Raw genomic sequence first — 16,594 nt, 5'->3', positions numbered from 1 at the left:
TTTTCGTTTCTTTTCTCACTTTTGTCACTCTCTCCTTCGGAGGTCCTGGCTGCCTCCATTATGTAAGCCTAGTTTATTTTCCTAATGAATGAAGCGGATAGCAAGCTATCTATTTCTCAAAAAAAAATAAAAAAATAAAAAAATAAATTTAACAGGAAAATAAATGTCTTCCATGGAGCAAAATGGTTAAACCTGTAACGAAGGCAATACTAGTTTGATTTGTAGGATATGTGTTTTTTTTCTTTTTTCTTTTTTCTTTTCGACATTTTGGCAATTTGATTTTCTTTTCAAATAGGCTCTTCTCTTCTTGATATCTTTTTTTTTCTCTACCACTTTTAATAATTAAGTACGAGGGTTGAACAACGACTTTCAATTTTGACCACCTGTTTTACATTTTAGAGAGTACAAAAAAGTTATCATTTTTGCGTTTGGAAACTCAAAAATATATACAATACATACAACCGAAACCATTATGTAATTAACATCATTAATCGGAGAGAAAAGTCTACTAAATTATTTGATAAGATTTTTAAAATTAATCTAATTGCTAAAATTGAAAATTTAGACGCCTGTTCACAAAAAAAGCTGAAGTCCAAGGGGGGTGTCCCTAGGGATGCAAATGGATCCGGGTTGGTGGAGCTCCGTCCAGATCCGCCCCGAATGGGGTGGTAAGTGGAAACAAAAAATATAGAAAAATATAACCCGCCCCGATCCGCCAAGTAAATGGAACGGGAGACGGAAAACTCTTTTCTTCCTTCAATCTACCCCGATTCGTTAAAAATCCGCTCCCGCCCCAATCCGCCCCGAATGGAGCGGTAAGTGGGAGCCAAAAATAAAATGAAAAATAATCCGCCCCGAATCCGCCCCGCCCAGATAAGAAATGGAGCGGGAGGTGGGAAAACTCTCCCGCCTCCGGATCCGCCCCGTTTGCATCCCTAGGTGTCCCTAGTACAATTTTCCCAAAAGAGAAACCAAATGTCTTTGTTTCTGCCAATCAAAGAAGTAGCAGCATCCACTGATAATATAGTTGTTGTCAAACCCTAGTTACAGATTATTCCCCCTTCAACCATCAAAACCATATAATACAGAATCATCGCGCCATGTGGTTATCCAGGGCTAGCAAAAAGCTACTCAGGAGATCTGCATGTCTTAAGCATATTTCTGTCCCCAGGTATGAACAGAGACGGAATTCAATTACAAACTCTGGATTCATTGCATCTTAACATCAAAATTGTGTGCAATCCAGAGAACGGGAATGAAATGCTTTATGAGTGCAGTAGCGAATGGTTCGAGACTAGCGAATAAATTAGAAAATGTCGAACAACTCTCAGCGGACAGCTTTGAAGCTCCCGCTTGCGAAGTATTTCAACCGAGCAGACACGTCGCGGGGAGTTTGTGACGATCATTTGGAGCTGGAGAACTTGCGGCCGGACATCTTCTCGGACTCGTAGAGCATATGATTGATAAGCCCCCTTGCGGCGCTGCAGTGATAGGCAGTAGTCATAATAGGTTGTGGAAATTAATGACTACTAATCTAGAAAAGATGCAGAGTGATGAGTCGAAAATGAAAAAAACTTACTCATCCTTCAACTTCTGTATTTTCTCGGAATCAGTTTCATGCATGTGTTTCTTGAATTGTTGCCTCACCATGCTAACAACAGCCTCGGTATTGTGTTGCTGCATATGCGAGAGAGAGAGAGAGAGAGAGAGAGAGAGAGAGAGAGAGAGTTACACAACGTTGCAAAATTTGAATTCTCCATAAAAGTAGAGAAAGAAAATTTAGCTTGTTGCGAGGACATAGTTGGGGGATCCGCACCGTCATACAGTCCCCGCCCATTCAGTGGGCCTGATATTCTTGTTAGATACAATGATAAACGCAATGTCTACAAGGATAATTGGAATAGTTTTCACTTTTTGCAGGATAAAACGAAGGACATCTATAAGGAGGATGCTATTCTGATAATTCAGAAAAATAACTCTTCAGTAGAGAAAAAGTCTTCTAACTTTTGGCAATACCATAACTACCTTTGTCTAATCTGGCAAATGACAGCTTGGTTTGCGGGATAATGAGGATAAACAACGCTACTCAAGGCTTCAACACGAGCCAACGAAATAAATACAAAGAGTTTACAAAGAGGTGAGATGAGATGAACGGGCAAATATAAGGTTGACCTGGTGCTACTGCACTTACTGGAAAAGGCATCATAATATGATTTTAATCTACTTTATAATCCTATGTTAGCTCAAGATTCGAAAATAAACCAAGCATATACCACAACAAAAGCAAAACCAGGCAATTACCTAATTAAGATTTAGAAGACATTGTCAGCAGGCAATGGAGTCTAGGGACATACGAAGTCAAGAAAAATACAGAAAATGGAAGGTGGCGAGATGGGTAATGTTATTACAATTCAGTAAATTAGGTTAATACTGAATTTCGGCGGTCAAGTTAATTTCCAAAGCTAAGTTGAGATTTTTCATTCGATAATTTCCGACTGAAGTTTCATCCATCTTGTTTCGTGCAGGATAGATTCAATATACAAAAAGATGAAGTGGTTGTTCACGAGAACATTGAGACAAAATGATCAGAATTAAGAAAGATAAATGTTCAAATCATATAGGATCACATCTTGAAGAGGTTAGAATAAGGGCCCGTTTGGATGCACCAAAAAACAAAGCATAGTTAAACTATTCTATATCCATAGGAAATTAATCCTGTAAAGTGTTTGGATGGATCAAAATACAACCTTTTTTTAAAGTATAGTTAAAAATATACCCTGAAAAAAAGGGATAAAGTAAACATCTACTATTATCTCTGTATTTAGAAACTCCAAATTTCTGGCTCTGATCGCGTCTCACCCTCCCCTTCTCACGACCCCCTCCTACCTCCAACTCATGCCCATGTCCCCTCCCTCTCTCCCTCCTAACTGAGCCCCCTACCTGCCGCCGCCATCACGGTTGCCGCCTGCAAGGCTTCCTCTTCCGCCATGCCCCCTTTTCTCTTTCTTTTTCTCTTTCTCTAGATCTAATCATGGCCGAAGAGGTGTTCCCTCTTAACTAGTAAGGCTCCTTTCTCTCTCTCTAGATTTTAGATGTTAATATAATAATCCAACTAGTCATGCAGAAACTTAATTACCAAATGTACAGTTTGAGGAAGAAGAGGCAATGTATCTTCAAGAATTAAGAATGTCCTAGTTTTGCATCAGTTATACATTAGATCTTAGCTCAAGGAGAACGAAGCATAAGAAATCAAGTTATTAGAAATCCTGTAGAATTATAAAGGGTGTAACCAAATAGCTTGAAATATAAAATTATGGAATCCTAGAGAGTCACAAGATTCTCTATTTTCTCTATATTTAAACCACAATTTATAAACTCCAAGGAGTTTTTTTTTACACTTCGCATCCAAACTGGCCCTAAGATTAAAATTTAGCCTTAGCTAATCAAAGCCACTTGGTACAGAAAGGGCGCTACAGTTATCAACATAAACTTGGCATTACTAACATGCCCTTATATCAAGTATAGAGATCGTTACTTAAGATAGGCACATAAGAGCGCACGACTACTGGCAACAACACATTGTTCTCACATCTCAAATGTTCAATGACCATAAACAATTAACAAGTCCAAAATTGGCCTCCTATAGAACAACCGTTACTTATATGCTTGGAACGTACTCATCTTCTCAAGTAAGGATAAACCTTTCATATTTGCATATTCCTGGTCAAACTTAAACATTAAAAGGTAACACGATTTGGACTTTCTATCAGAGGAACAATGTCGTCGTTCTTATAGGCGCTAATTCTATCAAATATTTTGACAAAACAAATTGATGTCAACCTTTTCTGTCCCTCACAAACTAGAGACTTAATAAAAAAGGAAAAAGAAAAAGAAAATAACCAGAAAAGGCGAAAAAAAAGAGCAATGATGGTGTGAATAAGGCAAACCTGATGACCAATGTACTTAGCTCTCCTAAGGCATTCGCGGTACAACTGCAGTTACATAAATAAACAACATAAAAACACACATAAATTTACTCATTCAGAAAAAGATTTGGTAAAAAATTCTAATGAAAAAAGTTGAAAAAAAAGGGGGGGAAACTTCGAAAACCCCCATGTGTTATACCGCATTTGTAGCTTACTACCCAGTGGTTCAAGGTATAGCAATTTGCCCTCTCATGGTTTTGACTTTATTTCTTCTCCATAACTAATTACCATTCAAAATAATAGCCCAGTGCTACCTTTTATAAACCACAGTGCGGTAAAATGTAGCGCCTTTTACCACCCTATGATTTGCACCCTACCGATCTATGGTTCATAAAAGGCAGAACTTTGCCGGTCTGTGATTTTAAATTGTAGCGCACATTTTGCCCCCAAATCGGATTCTATTTTGGTTTTTCTCTATAACGAGTTATCATTAAAGATGACAGCAAAATACTACATTTTACAAGCCATAGTGCGGTAAAATGTAGCAGTTTTTACCACCACATAATATCATAGATGCCCCTCCAAAATCTAAAATACCAACAATACTCCACGAATCATCCAAAACTATCACTAATACCCCCTCTAAACATATAAAACTATCATCAATGCCCCTCTAAACCCCAAATCCTAAGCCTAAACACTAATCCTTTTGATATATAAATATATATATAGGGTCCGGGCTACTATACTATTATGAGTACGATCGCTCTCGTACCCATAAATCGTTTTCGATGATAGAGCTTCCGAATCGACGATCCATACCGTTAAACATTATTTACAGCATTTAAAACTTCTAGAAATCAAATTTTATAATTTTTCGAGATCATTTACCTTACGATCAAGAGGTCACAAATTTGACAATTTTTAACGGCCGGTATGGGATACTTGCTAGTTTAACGGTGTAAAAGAATCGGAATTTGTTGAATTTTTGATAGAAAATTCTATTCACTACCTAGATAAAAATCAATAACTCCGATCTTGAATTGAAGGATCCGATCATCCTTTTTTAGGACGCCGTTCGATTTTGACCGTTCATTTTATGCTCGCTTGATGGACTTTATTATGATTTCGAAAATTTACGAAATTTATTTTCTAGAAGTTTCAAATACTCTAGATGATATTTAACGGAGTGGATAACGGAGTGGATCGTCGATTTGGAAGCTCCATCATCGAAAACAACTTATGAGTACGAGAGCTCCAATACTCATAATAGTATAGTAGCCATGGCCTATATATATATTTCACTTTACTGCCCTAGGGTTCATAAAATGCAACACTCTGCTACCCTTTTAGAATCTCTACATCTTGAACCAGACGATAGTAAACTGCAAATGCACTATACAAAAAGAGATCTTTTCTTAAAAATAAAAAATCTTTTGTATATATATATATATATATATATATATAATGTAAAAGGAAATAAAAGAATTGGATTAGAAACCCTAACCCTGATTACGTTATCTGCCAACTCAGGAGGTAACGCCGTCTGAAGCGAGGGCATCTCCTTTTTTCTTTTCTTTTCTTTTTTTTTTTTGACTCTGCCACCCAACACAATTAGCATTCAATAGCACAAATTAGGGTTTTTATTAAATTTTTTTCAAAAAAATAAAGCGAAAAACACAAAACCCTAACGAGATCATCTCGACAACGCCATTTGATCCAAGAAACTAGGATTCGATCGATCGATAGGATCTGCGGGCTACGAATTACCGAAAAGATTCGAGCGGGTTCTCGGAATCAAATCGCAAAACTGAATCGCGATTAAGGGGAGAACTGAAGATCGCACCTCCAATGGCGGCGGCGCCGGCGGTGGCGGAGCGGCGGCGACGGCGCCGGCGGTGGAAGAGCTGCGGCGACGGCGGCGGCGGCGGCGGCGGCGAAGAGAAGAGAAGGAGAGAAGAGAGGAGAGGCAGTGGTTTTTGGAATAAACATGAACAGAGTTAGCCCGGATCCGGGTCGGATTTAATTCATTACCTGAATCCGAACCGATACTGCATTTGGGAAAGCCAGTTAGTGATGTCAACGGGTCGGATTCACGATGAATTTTGAAACACCCAAACCAGCGAAACAGACCACCAAATCCGAAATCTGAATTCGAATCCTAGTACGATGGTTTTTTAAAAAATCAAATATCTTCAAAATCCGAATCCGAACCTAAAACAATTATTTTTCTTTACCGTATTTCAAAATATATTACATTAAATTTAATTTTTTAAAATAAAAATTTTAAATATAATATCAAAATATCATACATATATTATTTAATGTATATATATATTATTTAATGTATAATCAATTGGGGTTCATGCCGTGTTCAGACAAAATTCATTTCTGAATCCAAATTCGTCAAATTTTTATTTTTTATACTCGTATTCGAAACTATATCCATCTAGCATCAGATAAAATTTCATATATCTATACCCATTAATATCCTTAAAGCAGTGAATCATCTACCATCATTATAAAACAGTAAACTATTTGAATAAGTAAATTTTCATGAGAAAAAAATTTCAAGAGCTATTAAAAATAATGCGGTGCATAAATGCAGAGCCTTGGTGTCGCCGGAATACTATTGATGGCAAAAAAAAATAGCATTTGTTGTTAATTTTTTAGTCCTTGAATATCTAGGCTTTACTATTTGATAATCATTATTTATTTACTGTATCAATAGCATTCTAGTTCAGCGTTCTGAGTGCCTTATTTTTCATATTGTATAGAAATATAATATTTTTTCAAGTGTCACTTTTACATAAAATTACTATATTGCCCATAGGTCGACTCTTTATCATCTCAATTATGATTAGTTTAAAGTATCCCTTACGCATTATGATTATTACAAAGAAGGCCTTTTTGTAAGGGTCAAAACTTGGTCGATTAATTTATATTCGATTTATCTGAATCTAAATAGAATGATTTGTGTGAAGATCTATGGCTACGGTTGATTGTGAAACAGATTTTGAGACCTCAGAATGTGACGCTTATGGATTACTGATTTGTCAGCAAATATATGTGATATTTTTACATCAGATGCCTAAGTCAATCAAGGATCTCTCCACATTATGTATGCCGACATAATAATAACTCATAAAGACAGTATTTTGGAGGATCTAAAGCCCTGAAACTGTCCAAACTTTTGATATAGATGTAATTCGAGGCTGTGAGTTTGGAAAATTTATAATTACTTTAGAAAACAACTAATTCTCTATGAAAATCGTGATCAGCATATGAATGCCACTTGACAGGAAATTTTTTTCTTAAAATTTTGAAACATGGAAGTTAAATTGTCAGATCGTTGGCGCTGACCATTAATCCCAAAAGCTCGAGCTGTTAGAAATACGCAACCAATTTGCTTAAAGTGTATAGATATAGCGCCCACGGGTCTCAATTGTGACTTGGCCCAATCAGTATTAAGCCACTTCAAACATGACTTGGCCTATCCAGCCTCACACCATTTCGAACATGACTCGACCCAACATGGCCTCCCGCCACAGGACAAGATGCTGGCCCATTTAAGCCAACAATCCCTCCTCCAGCACCTGCACATATTTACAGCATGCGAGAATCGAACCTGTGACCTCTGACTCTGAAACAACTTGCCGGATCGTTGGCACTAACCATTATCCTAAAAGCTTGAGCTGTTAGAAATACGCAACCAATTCACTTAAAGCGTACAGATACAGCGCCCACGGGTCTCGATTGTGACTTGGTCGAACCAGCCTCACGCCACTTCGAAGATGACTCGACCTACTCAACCTCACGCCATTTCGAATATGACTCGGCCCAACGTGGCCTCCCGCCAAAGGGCAGGATGCTGGTCTATTTAAGCTAACAGTTAAATGTTTGAGTTTAGATATATAATAATCTGGATAATATTTAGGTGGTGATTTGTTATTTGGTTGAAATTTGCGTGTTGAGTTGAAAATGTAATAGAAGAAGAGGTGGTGGCGCGCCATATTTTTGCATGTAGCTTCACAATTACTTGTTAACATTGTACCAAAAAACTTGACAAAAAATTTGTTCGAATCAATTAATTACAACGAATTGATTGTTCATATGGTAAATTTACACTTTCTAAATTTCAGATGTTAAATTACAATCGAGTTAAAGCTGAGATGACTCTGAATATACAATCTAGTAAAACTCTTAAACATAGAAAAATTGATCTTTACATGCTTTCTCAAACCACATTTTCTCATTATGTACAATCAAAATGTTCCCTTTGAAACAAGCCTATGAATGACTCATTCCCCACAAACATTATTCATCTCCCACCAGAAAAAAAGAAAAAGAAAAAGAAAAAGAAAAAAGTGCGTGTGTGTGGAGAGAAAGAGAAAGATAGTATGTTATGTATTTCGTTCATTTTTTAAAAATAGACTTAGCAAGAAATATAAAGTTACTAGATTTCGATCGAATATCAATCATTAAGCTCTTAGCTAACTACACTAGATGCATTTATGCATTAGTTGTAGCTATTTATTGAATACTAGATGCATTAATCGTAGCTATTAAATTTTTACCTAACCTGTAGTGACTTCAGGGCAAACAAATAATTAAGGCCAAAATACAAAAAATCTCTATGTAAATTTTCGTTTATTCTTTTTTTTTTTTTTTACTTTAACAATTTTTATTTTTTTTCCCTCAAAATTTGAGAAATGCTTTTAGGGGATTACAGCTTTAACAGAGAGAACGAGATCACCAAAATGCCCTTACTTATTCTAGAGGAAAAGGATTAATTTTTTAATATATTCTTGTCATTTTTTAGGGCATTCTCGGTATATCTAATTTTAAATCATAAAAAATAAATGGAACAGTGACAGAACTATGATGGAAAGGGGTTGAGTAAGTGTATCAGCTTAAAATTTTGAGAGAATAAAATAAAATATAATTTTTTGAAAGTCAAGAGACTGAGGCCGCCCCTCGAATTTTCCACATCAACAACCAATAATAGGGTTCTCTTGCAGAGACTGAGGCCTCCCTTCCTGCAAGCAATACATAGGGGGTATGGTCATTGTGTCCATGGCCCCATAAGCATTCCAACAAAAGGGATCAGCCACCATCTCCCCTTGATAGGGCAACAGCTCGACGTCCGACATCGCAATGTCGGTGCACGCGACCGCGTCGCTGCACGCGAAGCGCACTGGCACGCCCCGCGCGTCGTAAGACCCCCCTGATGCTGGCGTACGACACGTCCGACACGTAGACCGCAGACGTCTGGTTCGAGCACTGCTTGGCCAGGCAGTAGTACCGGTCGATGACGATGCAGTTCTTCACATTCTCCATCACGATCGACTCGAACCGGACGCCCGAGACCGCACCCGTGCCGCCCTGCCAGGTCTTGATCCTGGGCCCGTTGTCCGAGTGTCGGATTTTCGAGTTCCTCACTGTTATGTTGGAGACACATGCTTGAGAATTGTGCAATCCAAGGCTCCCAATGCTGCAAGATACATTTTTATTTCTTTTTATTTTTGCTATGATTTGCACAAATTTGGAGGACTGAATTGTAAAGGAAAGTTTAATTTGGGAGTAAAATGCAAAAGTACCTTATACCATGGCTAGGGCCACATGTTATGTTTTCTATGCTTACATGAGAACAACCAGGGCCAATGGAGATGCAATCATCACCTGATTCATTCATTCATTCATTCATTCACTAAGCATTAAAATTTCAAGTGTAAATATTTATATATATAGATAGTCCCTAAACTTTCGACGAATTATGATTCAATGTATTTCTCGTTCAAATTATCTAAAAATTGAGATTTTGAATCTGTATAAGAACAAAAAGTCGAAGAGTATAACATTATTTTTCAAAAAGTTTCAGGTGTTAATCACTTCATTTAAGTAATTTAAGTAAGAAATTTGAATTGAGTTGGTATAAGTTGATTTTTATTCATACCATTGCTTATTCTGGAGTTGAATATGGCCACAGTTTTTGTGTTCTCAATGTGGATTCCGTCGGTGTTAGGGCTAAAAGCGGGCGAGTTTATCGACATTCCCTCGATGTGCACACCCTCGCATCCATCAAACTTAATGTGAAATTGCGGGCTATTCTCGATTCGCAGATCCCGCACAGTCACATTGTAGCTCATGAAGAACCTAATCAGCTAAAAAAATAATTAAAAATCACAAGAAAAAAAAAAAACACACAAACGAATTAAATCAATTTTAAAATTAAACTTTACAAAATAAATAAACAAAATAAAATGGAGATTAGGAAATATTTTGAGCCCACCGCAGGACTGTCGCACGGGCCGGGCAATGTGGATCCATTTGGGCCCTAAAAAGGCCAACAAAATTTGTATCAAATTATAGCTTTACATATAGTTTCATGTATATAATAATAATAACTCTTTAGACAATGGATGAGTGATTTGAGAGTTTAGTTAAAAGGCTAAAATATATTAAAATCAGAAAACCCCACTTTTATATATTCATTTTTTTTTAATTTTTCTTTCTGGCTTTTAAAATTCTATATTTTGCCTCCTCAAAATTTAGAAAAGAGTTCCGGTGTTAATAGGGATGGCGAAATGACCAAATTATTCTTACTTGCTCTATTTAGAAAAAAAAAAAAGGGGGATGTTTTCAATATTTTTTGTCTTTTCAAGAATATTTTCAGTATAAATTATAAAATATAGACGTCACAGTGATGGAACCCTGATGGACAGAGGCTAAGTGCATCAACTTAAAATTTTAAGACGGTAAAATATATATTTTTGAAAATCAGAAGAAAAGGTAAAAAATATATATTTATAAAAAGATTTTCTGTATTTTAGCCTCGTTAAAATTTAGATTTTCCATACTCTGTGAGGTTTACAAGGGAGACTCCGCCACTCCTCTCCATTGCCTTCAATTGTGCCTTCTCCTTTGAGAGTCATACCATCAGCTCTATAGAAAACAACCCATTGGCGACGGCTATCGGACGTTGGCCAGCAGTTGGGCCCGTCGGGCGGCATCAGCACTCCGTCTACCTACGTAAACAACATAAGATATATGTATATATAACTTCGGTAAGTACTTATTTTAGGGTTTTGACCGCGTGGTGTGAAATGCATAAGTTCAAGTTATTAAAACGGCCGTTCTAGTCTTTTGTGTATATATATTTGGTTGATCACATATTTATCATTTTCGATGTGAGACTATTTATAAGAGTTTTAGTTAGTGCATGTGTTTCATGCAAATCTTGCAACTATAACTCCATTAAAATAATTTATTTAAATCTTGAGGTCAAAATGTTGTTGACTGATCTAAATCAAATAAATTGAAAGGTGAGATAGTAAGATCAGAATTTTGAAAAGTTAGATAGCTGACAACTCAAAATGGTCGATAGTTTAGATAAGTTTTGTACGTTTTTTACCAATCATTCTGTCGATCATACTATGACCTCGAAGGTGGTTCATTAACCTACTTGGAGGACGAACCCGGGCAGGCAGGGCCCCGAAAAGATCGTCGAGGTGACCGTGAAAACGCCATCCGACGGCACGAGAAGGACGGCGGATTCGACCGCGCATGCGGCCTTCCACGCCGACCTAAAAGCTTGGGTGTCATCACTTGACCCATTCCCAACTGCTCCAAAGGACCTAACATTGAACACACTACATGAACCTGAGCTTGAGTTAGAGTCACTAGAGTACTCATCACTAGGAGATGGTGGCTCAGCAGGAGATGGTGCAGGGGGTTGGGAAATATGGCTCATGTGGTAGTCTCCACTATGATAGTACTTGTTGTTGTTGTTGTGATCATTATATTTGTGCTTGTGGTAATGTGCTCTTCCATTCGAAGCTCGGAGAGTCGATAGAAGAAGGACGATCGCGATCGAGGAGGGGATCGACCACCCTCCGCGGAGGATCGAGATCCCCATTGCAATGTTGATGATCAATCAAAAGAGTATAAATGGTGAGAGTGAGAGGAAGAATAAGTGATGTAGGAAGTGGTGTGCATGCAATGTTTGAATTGGATGAGAGAGAGAGAGAGAAAGAGAGAGAGAGAGAGAGAGAGAGAGAGAGAGAGAGAGAGAGAGAGAGAGAGGAGGGAAAGAGGAGAGAGGAAGTGGAGTGTAGAGAGAGAGAGAGAGAGAGAGAGAGAGAGAGAGAGTGAGTTTGGAGGCAAAGGCTACTGTTGGGTGGGGATGGAAATAGAGAAATAGAGAAAGATAAATGCATGTAGGGAGTACCTGTGGGGTGGTGACATTTATGCATACTCTATTGGTTGGAGCATCACAATTTGTCCTTTTTTGCTTTGCTACTTCACATGAATCTCTACTCTCTCTCTCTCTCTCTCTCTCTCTCTCTCTCTCTACAATGTATATATGTTGATTGTCCTCTTAAAAGTGTTGATATGACAATTGCTTCTTTCTAGGATCCCAAATAAAAGCCTAGGTTTGGTTTAATATAATTAATTCATTGATGAGAGAAGAGAAGATTCCAGATCTTCACAGGTAGCCTTTGTGCTCTACTAAGAATATCATGGCAAGAAAAAAAAAAAAAAATATAAAACACTATAATAATTATTTTTACTATTACTTTTACTTAGAATTATTAAAATGTTGTTGATCAAGGCATGTGATAAAACCCACACATGATGTGATTATTAGGAAAAGAGGCTGAAGTTTTTGCAATAGCTTGTGTGTAGCTGTTCAAATAAGCAGTAAAATTTTATTTTTTACTAAAATCAAATCTTCTACTATATATGGAGAAATTAAGCTAATTAAAGCTTCTGACAATATATAACAAAAGTTTGAAATTTTAGTTACTCAGAATCCAAGCTAAATAAGCGCAAAGATTATGCATTAAGCTACCTGTTTAGAACAAATTGTACTCATAATGCAAATACCAAATTTAAGTATTACCTTATGTAAAAGCAATCAAAAGTTGTATCAACTCATTAAACAAATGAAATGAGTGTTGTCATTTAAAATAAGAGACATTGAATAATACATTGCACAAAGAAAGAGAATACGAGAGAGAGCGGAAGAGACACTGCAACAAAATATATTTTAGACGATACTCTTTGGACGATATTTGATTTTAGCATCGATCTTCAATATTTGACATGTGCAGACACCATAATTAAGCATTGTCAATAAACATATTTTTATCAAATACTTATAAAAGTATTTCGACGCTATATTAAAGCGTCGGTATACTTATCTCGGCATGTTTAACTTAACAACTTTTTCTTCGACGCTTTTACAAGCGTCGAGCTTATTATTACCAATGTTTTAAAGTCTCGCTAGTTATTATTTAAAATGTCTTTAAATACAAAATTTATTGTAGAGGGAGAGAGTCCTTAATATTTTTCTATTTATTAAAGTGAAATATGTGTGGTTGAGTGAGAGAGAGAGGCTCACGTGAACATTTGTGCATGGTGTACTTTAGCTCTCTACATTTGTGGCTTAGATTATAATTATAGATTAATTAGAGAGATAAAGAGTATGCAATGTAAGGTTAAGTAGTCACGGGACACTGCAAATTAATTCCTTAATTAATTAATACCTTTTCCAGTACTTAATTTGTAGGCATATTTGCATAAGCCATGAGACAAGCCATTAATTTCCAAATTCTGCGACACTGAGGCGCGTAAAGTTATTTTCGACCATAAATACTCGCTTTTTTTATTTGGTTTATCATGAATTAAAATTTATCTGTAAATTTACTTATTCAAACAGTATAATTTGCTTCACTCTGGATGGTTGCGAGATTTATTACTGATTAGAAGATAAAAAAAAAAATAAAATATTAACTATTACATTTTTTTTCACCCATAATTTTATGTGAAAATATCAAATTTCACGACAATATAAATTTTAAAAGTAAGTCGCTGACTTTCTATCAACAAATTAAAACAGTAGTGAAAAAATAAAAAAGAAAAAGAATTGTGCGGATCAAAATAAGATACAGTAATCAAAATAATTACACAAATATGATCTTTTTACAATAAGAAAAGATAACTATTTTCTTTTCTTTTCTTTTTTTTGAATTTTGGATGCAGATACAGGAAAAAGGAGTTAACTGCAACGTTGGTTCCTAACCTTATCTTCTTTCTTTTTTTTTTTTCTTTTCACTTTGCTCCATAATTTTTTATTTTTTATTTTTTGTTATTGTGCGTCTAACTTTTATATTTTATTACCATATTAATTCTAATAAAATCCTGCTTGACTATATAGAGCACGGTATTGAAATAAGAGATTCTGAGTTCCAATCCCGTCGAATTACAATGTTATTAATTTTTGCTTTTTTTTTTTTTTTTTTTTCATTTTGTAGTTTGTTAACGGTTCTATGTAAAAGAGAGCTAAATACAAATGATAAAACTAATAAATGATAAAACTAAGGACACATAAAAGGACAGTAAAGATGGTAGATTAATTAAAAGGGTTGTAATTAATAAATCAAAAGAATTTAGTACTTTATTAGATTGTTCACAGGTGTTACTTTACTTTGGGAGATGATTAAATTTTCTTAGTTTTGTTTAATTTGTTGTCCAATCACCTTATTATTTCAAAGGAAGCGCCAAACTACTGATTTTGAGTAATTCCCCCTCCATTTTTTTAGGAAAATGATTCGAGAGTGAAAATTTATTTAAACAAAATGGAACAATGCAGAGTTGAAAAAGTCCTTAAAAGATAGACATACAATATATTTTTTTACTACACAGATCCTAATTAGCTAATTATGTCAGATCGGTGGCGTTAACCATTAATCCCAAAAGTTTGAGTTGTTAGAAATACGCAACCAATTCACTTAAAACGTACAGATACAGCGCCAACAGGTCTCGATTGTGACTCGGTCCAACTAACCTCACGCCATTTTGAACATGACTCGGCCCAAGAAGGCCTCCCGTCACAGGACAGAATGCACGGGAATCGAACTCGTGACCTCAGACTCAGATATCACTTGTCGGATCGTTGGCGCTAACCATTAATCCCAAAAGCTAGAGCTGTTAGAAATACGCAATCAATTTACTTAAAACTTACAGATACAGCGCCCAAGGGTCTCGATTGTGACTCAGCCCAACCAGCCTCACGCCACTTCGAATATGACTCGGCTCATCCAGCCTCACGCCATTTCGAGCATGACTCGGCCCAACATGGCCTCTCGCTACAGGGCAGGATGCTGGCCCATTTAAGCAACAAATTAAACAACTCGCATAGCATTTTCTGGAGAAGTGAAAATTCCATCCAAAAGAGAAGACGTGACGTTCGTCAACGAAGAATTAAAGTGTTTTGAGCTCCGTTTTAGCATCCCAAGTAATCAATTCGGATTGGTCCGACCTGAAGTGGATTACTTTGAGAATCAATGCTGAGTCTGAAAATATCTGAACTCGTTCGAAAAAAAAAAATTGGTTGCTTTCGATATTGCTTCAATTTCAATTGACAGCGCATCATGAATATTTTCGATAAAATTTGAAATATATAGACAAACACCTTATTGGTTACTAATGAAGAAACCAATTCCCGATCTATTTAAAGGTCGATGATTCGAGCCTCTGTTATGCTATGCTTCTAATTTAAGGTCGCGTATGTCTTTTTTTGAGGAAAAAATAATAATAATCATTTTTGAATAACCTATTGTAACAAATTAATGAATTGGAATGAGACCTGCTAAGTTACAAGCTGGTTTGAAATAGGACTAAATTTAATAAATTTAATATATTTTTTAAAGCAAATAAAAATATACAGAGGATAACTTATAAAATTATTAATTTAATACTTTTTGAAAGTTAAGGGATTTGACATGCAGTAGGAGGGCCATGCATGTTCTACTGCTGTGATAAAACCTTTTTGTCTAAAGCTTAAAATATGGAAAATGGTGTTTTTATTATTTTATATTAACTATTTTTTTCATATTTAACCTCGATATTTTTCTCCTCTAAAAGTTTATGCTGCAAAATTATATATTATTTTTAATATTTTATATCCGATAGTTGCAATAAAATCATATTTTGATGCTCAGGAGTTTGTATATATCGACAATCAATACTGTGATATTTGATCTTATATGTTTAAGTTTTCGACATCATTTATTCAGGGATCAAGCGATGTCAAAAATAACAATTTTAAGAAAAATATGAACTTCTTTCTAGTTTAATGATGTATAACAATCTAAATTGATTGGATTATTAATAAAAAAATCGGTGAATGTTTTTGCGTGTTGCAGCGGATGGATTCTGAAGCAGTAAATGAATACAAAAATAAAATGCACCCTATTCATCACAGTACTTATAGTGGTGGACATAAGAGAGGTTTTGCAAAAAAAAAGTCCTTCTATTTACAGCAAATCGAATGCTAGTCCAAATTAATTTATTTGATATCAATTTGATTTTAAAATTAAAATTCAAGATCATCTTGAACTCATAACCAATATTAAAACCTTGGATTTATTTTTTGAAAAGTAATTTTATGTGGATTTAATGTCAAGATTTACGTTGGGTTATATATCTAATAAGAATATATATCAATCTTAATTTCACTCCTCTCATAATTATTTTATGTAAGAATAAAAACTTTAAAAAATAGTTAAATTTATGTAAATAAAAATAATTAAAGCTTAGAAGCCTTATTTAAAAATGGCTTTTAGCTGAAGGGTTTACATCTAATTTTACCCATATTTTTA

General features: G+C 35.6%; 1 protein-coding gene and 1 pseudogene across 2 annotated transcripts; both read right to left on the bottom strand.

The window, feature by feature from the left end:
• LOC109727995 lies at positions 968 to 5,844 on the bottom strand. Of its 2 annotated transcripts, none has more exons than XM_020258248.1 (5): positions 5,773 to 5,844; positions 5,434 to 5,524; positions 3,948 to 3,992; positions 1,580 to 1,677; positions 968 to 1,481 (listed from the first exon to the last, which is right to left on the bottom strand). In XM_020258248.1, exons 2-5 carry the CDS (start codon positions 5,485 to 5,487, stop codon positions 1,403 to 1,405), a joined length of 276 nt encoding a protein of 91 aa, XP_020113837.1. In that variant the 5' UTR covers positions 5,488 to 5,524; positions 5,773 to 5,844; the 3' UTR covers positions 968 to 1,402. The 2 variants fall into 2 exon arrangements, with proteins under 2 accessions (XP_020113837.1, XP_020113838.1); XM_020258249.1 differs by lacking the exon at positions 5,773 to 5,844 and adding an exon at positions 5,697 to 5,715.
• Positions 8,918 to 11,861, bottom strand: LOC109728372 (annotated as a pseudogene).

This window comes from Ananas comosus, linkage group 23 (assembly GCF_001540865.1).
Source record: "Ananas comosus cultivar F153 linkage group 23, ASM154086v1, whole genome shotgun sequence".
NCBI lineage: Eukaryota > Viridiplantae > Streptophyta > Magnoliopsida > Poales > Bromeliaceae > Ananas > Ananas comosus.
Note: the sequence above shows the minus strand (reverse complement) of the source record. Positions and strands in the feature narration are given on the sequence as shown.

Coding starts and splice junctions, on each gene's coding strand:
- LOC109727995 (XM_020258248.1), bottom strand. CDS start 5,487: ATGCCCTCGCTTCAGACGGCGTTACCTCCTGAGTTGGCAGATAACGTA. Junction 3,993..5,433: donor TGGCAGATAACGTAATCAGG/GTTAGGGTTTCT, acceptor ATGTAACTGCAG/TTGTACCGCGAATGCCTTAG. Junction 1,678..3,947: donor CTAAGTACATTGGTCATCAG/GTTTGCCTTATT, acceptor TCGCATATGCAG/CAACACAATACCGAGGCTGT.